This window comes from Sminthopsis crassicaudata, chromosome 1, assembly GCF_048593235.1.
Source record: "Sminthopsis crassicaudata isolate SCR6 chromosome 1, ASM4859323v1, whole genome shotgun sequence".
Lineage (NCBI taxonomy): Eukaryota > Metazoa > Chordata > Mammalia > Dasyuromorphia > Dasyuridae > Sminthopsis > Sminthopsis crassicaudata.
The window spans coordinates 130,999,031-131,006,829 of NC_133617.1; the positions used below are offsets into that span (position 1 = coordinate 130,999,031).

A 7,799-nucleotide genomic window follows, 5' to 3' on the forward strand; every position below is an offset into this window, starting at 1 on the left:
CCGAGTAAAAGTCACATTAAATTATAAAAATTTAATGATAGTTTTTCAGAGAATATTTTTTCATTCAAAGTCTTTTAATCTCAAACTTTACACACCTGTAAAAAATAATTTTCAGAAATTTGGTTAATCTTATTAAAGTCTACATTTCTGTAGAACCTTGGAGTAACTTCATTTTCTTACTTATATTCGATCAAGCACAACATCTAGCAGCACTTTGAAATATGTCTAGAACTCCTCTTCATTCCTACTACTTCCTATCATCAACTCTTATTAGCAGACTTAGACTGCTCCATAATCAATTAGCATTTAAAATATGCTAGGTACTGTGCTAAGTATTGGAGATATAAAGAAAAAAAAAACAGTCCTTGATCTTGGGTAGCCCACAAGTTAATAGAAGAAGACAATATGAAAATAGCTAGACACAAACAAAATATGTACAAAGTTTTGGGGAAGAAATCTCAGAAGGGCACTAGCGCCTACAAATATTAGAAAAGGTCTGCAGAAAGTGCAGGCTTCTTTTAAGCGTGAAGAAAGCCAAGTAAATTATGAGGAAGTAGGAAGGATGAAGAGGAAATACTGTATTCAAAAAACAGCAGGCAGGGCACCCCATATTGTAGGCTGTATGAGTTATTAGAAAGACGAAAGAAGGGAGGTCATCATAGGAAACAAAGTATAAGACTAAGAAGATAGGAAAGTTTATGACAAGCTTTATATGCCAAATAGAGGACTTTGTATTTCATTCAGGTAACATAAGCCTTCTTAAACTCTGACCCTAAAGATCTATCTTCCTTATAGCTGCCAGATCCTGAACATCACTACCAGACACATCTTTCAAAAACAAAAACAAACAAAAAAAAACTGCAACATATTAGAAGCAATGTGACAGTACAGTGGGATCAAACATCCAGTAGTCACACAGGGCCAAATCAGATTAAAATGAGAAATATTTCACAAAATAAAAATTCAACAGAACATGTAAATATGTGGTTTTCTAAGTCAATATGTGGCCAGTTGTATGGTTTAGAGGCCCCTGCTTCTATTTGAGTTTGACCTCACTAGTATAGTAGACACTCAAATCAAACACCAACCAATTGCTATCTACAAGGCAGACAACTAATCCTTAGCATTCTGGTAAAGGAAGAGATGGCATATGTCAAATGAATAAAATCACCATCTACCTTAAGAACCATACCTTTCTTCTTACCCAAAAGGAATAAACATGTAATGATCAACTATGAAAGACTTAGTTCTTCTCAGTGGTTCAATGATCCAAGGCAAGTCTAATAAACTTAGAATAGAAAATGCCATTTGCATCCAGAAAAAGAGCTATGGAGATTAAATGTAAATCAACGGACACTCTGTTCATTTCTGAGGGAAAAAAAAAAAGGAAAAGAGTGTTCCCCAGATCACTTGGCCCCTACTGCCATCCTATGTTCTCCAACACTGAGGAAAGCAACCCCTATGGAGAGGTAGCCCACCATCAACACTAGTTACTGACCAACTACCAAGGATAAGCAAGTAAGCCACAAATTCTGAGGAATACTAGCACCTTCTTTCCCTTCCCCCCAAGTTTACCAGGGTCTTTACTTCAAGCCCCCAGGTATTTAAAGAAGCAAATGCTATTACCCAGCAAAAGCTTCTGCAGGTGTCAGCCTTTGTCTGTGTCTTCAGGATGCTAAAGAAGTTCTCAACCGCCAAAGTCTTAAACAATGTTAAACACTAAACCTGAGAACATCATATATGCTTTTGTCAATGGAAATGACATTAAAAGATGCTTTACCTCTTTGTCTTTCCATCCTAAGTGTTATGGGAACTTTCCATTTAAAACACAAATGAATTCTACTCTGTTTGTTTCCTCCATTAGAAGTTAAGGTACCAGAGAACAGGAGATAGTACCTTTTTTGTATCCCCATTGCTTGGTACTGGGCTTCAAAAATATAAATACTTAAAAACTTTTTAAAAATTCATTCATTCAAATCCTTCCCTGACACCAGTTTTATGACTGTGCAAGTCACTAGATTCAATAAGTATCTATTATGTCCTAGATACTTGGAATACAAAGAAAAGGGAAAAACCTTCTGCCCCTGAAGTTACTTTCTACCAGAGCTAATAACACATATACAGATAAAGAAATGCAAAATACAGACAAAATAATTTTGAAGAAAGAAAGAACATAAAATAGAGTAGAAATCAAAATACCTTTCTGAACAGACTTCTTTCAAATGTATAGCCTCCCATCTTGACATACTCAGTCCAGTGGTTAAACAAACCTTCATTCCAGATCCTGTACTGCATTCTTCCTCATTCCTATCCACCTAAGCCTCTTCTTGTGTTCTCTTCCATATCTAGTAAACTTGTTTTCATCTTAATGTCTTCTCTTACTATTTCCCTCCTCCTATTCTCAATGACACCTGGCTCTCTCATAATGATTCCGCATTTAAGACAATTTAAGAACTAGTTGCACTTTCACTTGTACCCCTTAAAAAAAAAAAAAAAAAAAAAAGCTATGTTTTATTTAGAGTCACATAGATAGAAAATGTCTAAAACAAAATTTGAACAAGTCTTCCTAATTACAAATTCATGGCTTTATTCACTAAACTAGCTAGCTGCTATGCTTATAGTATAATCATATTAGATATGCAATTAGACAAATTACTTGAGTCTAAGTCTTGTTCTGTCAGGTGTAAAACAAGGATAATAATACTTAGACTACTTATCTCAAGGATTTATGGGGAAAATACTAAGTAAATCTTGGTGTATAAAATAAATGTGAACTAATTATAATATGCCACATCTTCTGCTGGTCATTATTTGTTTCACATATATCTTGTCTCCCCATATAGATGTTAAGACAAATCAACAAATATTTATTAAGTGCCTTCTATGTGCTAGGCACAGTGCTAAGATCTGGTGACACACATAAAAAAGGCAAAAAATAAAGTCTCTGACCTCCAGGACCTCACTTTCTAACAGGGGAAAATGACTGGCAAATGACTATGACTTTTGTATTAAGTGGGATTTGAGCTGAGTCCATGAAGAAAACTAAGAGACAGTAGTCAAAGCATAGAGATAGCCAGTGATTGAGTCCTGAGATGAGAATCCAATGAGATGAAGAGCAGGAAGGCCAGTGTTTCTGGATTGTAGAGTATGTGGAAGGAAGTACTATATAGGAATATTGGAAAGGGACCAGGTAATAAAGGCTCAACAAAGGTTTTTATATTTGATTCTGGAGATAAGGAACTTCTGGAGTTCAAGTAGTGGAACAACATGATTGGAGCCTATATTTTAAAAGAAAGTCACTTTTGCAATTGAATGGAGAAATGATTAAGAATCCAGAGAAATCTGAAGCAAGAGATGTTATAAAGTTAAAATCAACTTGGCAATGCACAGGATATGAGAGGTGAGTGTGAATGAAGAATCAAGTCAGTTTGAGCAACTGGAAGAATAGTTTAATAGTAATGAAGTAGAAAAGAGGACAGCTGAGGAAAAAAGGTTCTATTTTGGATAAGGTAAGTTTGAAGTGTCTATTGTATAAAAGGCAATTAAAGATAGAAGACTTATAGTCAGATAAGAACCTAAGGCTAACCAAATAAAATTAAAAATCATTTGCTTACAGATAACTGATGAGATCATAGAGTAATACAGTGAAGATGGAGAATAGGCCCCAGAATAGAACATCCTGGGACTGGATGGCTGGAAATACCTGATGTAGTTGTGACCTACAGGAGAATCCACAAGAGACTGAGGAACATCAGGTAGGGAGAAGAATAAAAATAAATTTTTCACAAAAAATCTAGGAAAAAAAAGAGTATCAAGAAAAGGGCAAGTAAGAGGATCAAAAACTGCTGAGAGGTCAAGAACAAGGACTGTTATAAAGGTCAGTAGATTTGGCCAATAATAGATTAGTAATTTTAAAGAGAACAATTTCAGCTGAATGATGAAATTGAAAGCCAGAGCAAAGGAGATGGAGACATGGCTTCAAGACTGCCTCTCTACTTTGCAAAAGACAAAATAATTCTGTGGGCATTTTAAGTACAAATATTTCAAAGCATAGTTAAAATTTTCAGTTTCAGTTGAAAGGTGAGGTAAGAACCCTTAATGCAAAAGATGATTTAGAACAATGGTATAAAACTTAAATAGAAATGAGAACTACTTATCAATACATAAGGATCCCTATAGGGCTATATACTGACTTGGTTTTAAAATGTGATATGGTCTTTGTTTTGCTATATCTTTATTTTGTTAACTATTTCCCAAATACATTTCATTGCAAGTTTGACAGCTCTGTTTTAGAAGATAGATGTGGAAATACCTATTTTGGAATACCCAAGAGCTCTTTTTGTTTCACAGGTCTCTTTGGCAGCCTAGTAAAGATTATGGATCCCTTCTCAGAATAGTATTTTTAAATACACAAAATAAATTACCAAGGATTTAAAGGAAATCAATTATATCTAAATGGTTACACAAACATATGTATGCATGTGTGTACATGTACATACATACATACATATACATATACACACATTGAAATTAAATATATATATATTTTTTTTAATTTTTATTTTTTTTCAAATGCCCCAGGTTAAGTGTCCCAGCCTGTTCTAATCAAAACCTCTCACTTTAGACAACGTAGGGAGATAATGTTAAATAATATCCCAAAGACAGATGCTTCATGGCAGAAGAAAGACCCACCACTAAGGTCTACTAACAGCCAGATAACTTAATTCATATATACCCATTTTACTGACAAAAAAACAACTTGCTCAAATCACATAGCTAGTTATTGAACTAGCCAAACCTAGAATACACATGTAAATTCTAATCCATGTTCTTCCTTTTCCATTGGTTTCTGAAGAAATTATTGATGGATATACACTAAAATCTTGCTCGTATTTATTATTCTTCTAAATAAAGTACAAAAGTAGTTTGCTTTTGTTTTTCTATCAGATAAAGTAATAAAAGATAACCTCCTCCCCTCCCAAGTCAAGCAGTTAGCCAAAGTGCTGAAATAAAAACTCAAGTCCTCAACTTGCCAAGGCCTTGTTCCATACCATCAAGGAAAGATTTCTGGTCTTCCAGAAGCTTCTTAAGAAGCTAACTGAAAGTCTAATTCAGAGGACTCCTATAGATCATTTTTCTAGGCAGCCTTCCATTAAATATTTCATCTGAAACAGATTCATGTTACCAAAAACACTTTATCTCATAATAAATAAATGAATGAGAACAAGGAGACACTTGTACAGGGACGTAAGTAAGGCTTACAACACGTTTGGATATCCATGCATTTAGACACATACCCACACACCTGTAGGATTAGGAAATAGCTATAATTGGAACGTAGGCTCAGAGAAGTTTAGTGACATTCTAAAATATGAGCCCAGTTCTTTCAATGCTCAGGACTACCTGACAGGCCACAAGTTCTTACATTTTTGTCCTGTGATGCAATAGAGAATGACCAACGGACAACCTGCATCCAGCATGTCATAAATACAATGTTAAATGAGCTACATCAAAATCTCTTTCAGTAATATGATAAAGCCTATGAACCTCTTCTCAGTATGATGTTTTTAAATATGTAAAGTACATAGGATTACAAAGGAAACCAATTTATTGAAACTTATCAAATTCCAGTGGTCCCTTATGACCTCCTGTTTGGCATTCAAAGCCCTGCATAATCTTGCTCCCTCCAACTTTTCTTTCTTACACCACACACTATTTGATCCCAGTGACACTCAATATCTCCGTTCTGCATTTTTCCTAAACCTTGGAATTTTTTCCCTTCTCCATGCGACTTCTTCCGAGTTGCAACTAAAATCCCATCTTTTATTGGAGACTTCCCCCCCTTCCCCGTTAATTTTTTCCTACTTATTCTGTATATAGTTTGCATGTTGTTCCCCTATTAAAGACTATTGCTTCTTTTTGTATCTTCAACATTCACTACAGTGCCTGGTACACAGCAGGCGTTTAATAAATGGTTACTGACTGACGTAGAAACCTAATCCCGAAGCTAAGAATTCTGTAACGTTTAAGGACTTCCAGGCATACAAATGGGCCCTCGTCAAGCACAGTGACAAGCAGGTCAAAAGGGATTCCTTCCCGGCGAAATGCCGGCCTAGAATTTCTCACCCACTGAGAGTCCTCCAGCGAGGAAAGGCAATGAATTTTGGGGTCAGATGAAACAACAGGGGGATAATGGAGCTTTTAAAGACAATACCTAAGAGAACAAGCCATGAGCCCAGGAAACCTTCCCGATCAGCCGATGCTCCCTCCAGCGTGCCTCTCGGTCCGCCCCACGTCATTCTCACTGCCTCCGAAGAGGCAGTGAGAGGGACTTAGCTACGCCGCAAGGGGCCCGGACGAGGAGGCACCCTGGGGTCGGCAAGACAAGTCGGTCGGTCAGCAAATCCGGAGGAGCCAATGCAGACGGCCTCCCCAAGGACCACTGCCCCGGCCGGGCCTAGGCCGGGGGCCGCCTGACCCCCTGCCTCAGCTCGGACACTTAGAAGCAAAGCACGACATCCCGCAGGTAGCCACAGGGCCCAATCTCTAAGGCAATTACGGGGCTGACCCTTCTGCACCTTCCAATCTCAATCTCTAAACAGTTACCTTCCCAGGTCACGTCGTAGAGCTCGGAAACCTTCGCCATCTTCCCCAAGCCCAGAACTACTGAGGAGGAGGGCTTGCGTGAAGTGTCACATGACCAGCGCCGTGAGCGGTAGCAGATGACGCATTCGCGAGTCCATTGGCCGAGATCCTGGGAAGGAGGCGGGCGTGGATAGAGATGCACGTGGACCAGCTCTGCTGCGGCTTGGAATGAGGAGGCGGAGACACGCGGGGGCGGAGCTAAGCGAAGGGGGCGGAGGAAGGCCGAGATGGCTGGTGTAGGAAATTCCCAGAGCAAACTCCCGGGATTTTGTTCGTTTCTGATGTGTGATTTTCCTTTATTGATTATTAAGATAAAAGGGGCCTAATACACAGAGGCTTATCAAATGAAATAACATGTGTAAAGCATTTTGTAAATTTAAAAACACTTTAAAAAGTTACTTTATGCTGTTTTCATTATTACCAATGCTCTGTCCAGTTGTGTGCCTGCTGGAGGACACCGCTTCTGTTTTCTCAACACAGTATCACTTCCTGCCTCTAAACTTTATTTTTTTATTTTTTGGTTTGAGATGCTTGAATCACCTGTGGTGACTTCTTTTTATATATATAGCTTTTTATTTACCAGTTATTTGCATGGGTAATTTTTCAGCATTGACAATTGCCAAACCATTTCTTCCAATTTTTCCCCTCCCCCATGGCATGTTAAATATGTTAGAGTATAAATTAAATACAATATACATATACATGACCAAACAGTTGTTTTGCTGTACAAAAAGAATCAGACTTTGAAATAGTGTACAATTAGCCTATGAAGGAAATAAAAAATGCAAGTGGACAAAAATAGAGGGACTGGGAATTCTATGAAGTGGTTCATAGTCATCTCCCAGAGTTCTTTCGATGGGTGTAGCTGGTTCAGTTCATTACTGCTCTATTGGAACTGATTTGGCTCATCTCATTGTTGGAGATGGCCACATCCATCAGACTTGATCATCACACAGTATTGTTGAAGTGATTCTGCTCATTTCTCTCAGCATCAGTTCATGTAAGTCTCTCCAGGCCTTTCTGTTGGTCATTTCTTACAGAACAATAATATTCCATAATATTCATATACCCCAATTTATTCAGCCATTCTCCAATTGATGGGCATTCACATAGTTTCCAGTTTCTGGCCACCACAAAGAGGGCTGCCACAGACA

General features: G+C 37.8%; 1 protein-coding gene across 1 annotated transcript in view; it reads right to left on the reverse strand.

The window, feature by feature from the left end:
- EMC2 (ER membrane protein complex subunit 2) overlaps positions 1-6,742 on the reverse strand; it is a 67,737-nt gene extending 60,995 nt beyond the window's left edge. The window contains exon 1 of the mRNA XM_074267037.1: positions 6,607-6,742. Within this exon, the coding sequence (XP_074123138.1) occupies positions 6,607-6,646 (40 nt within the window). The 5' untranslated portion in view covers positions 6,647-6,742. The remainder of the gene's footprint in view (positions 1-6,606) is intronic.
- Between the last annotated feature and the right edge of the window lie 1,057 nt (positions 6,743-7,799).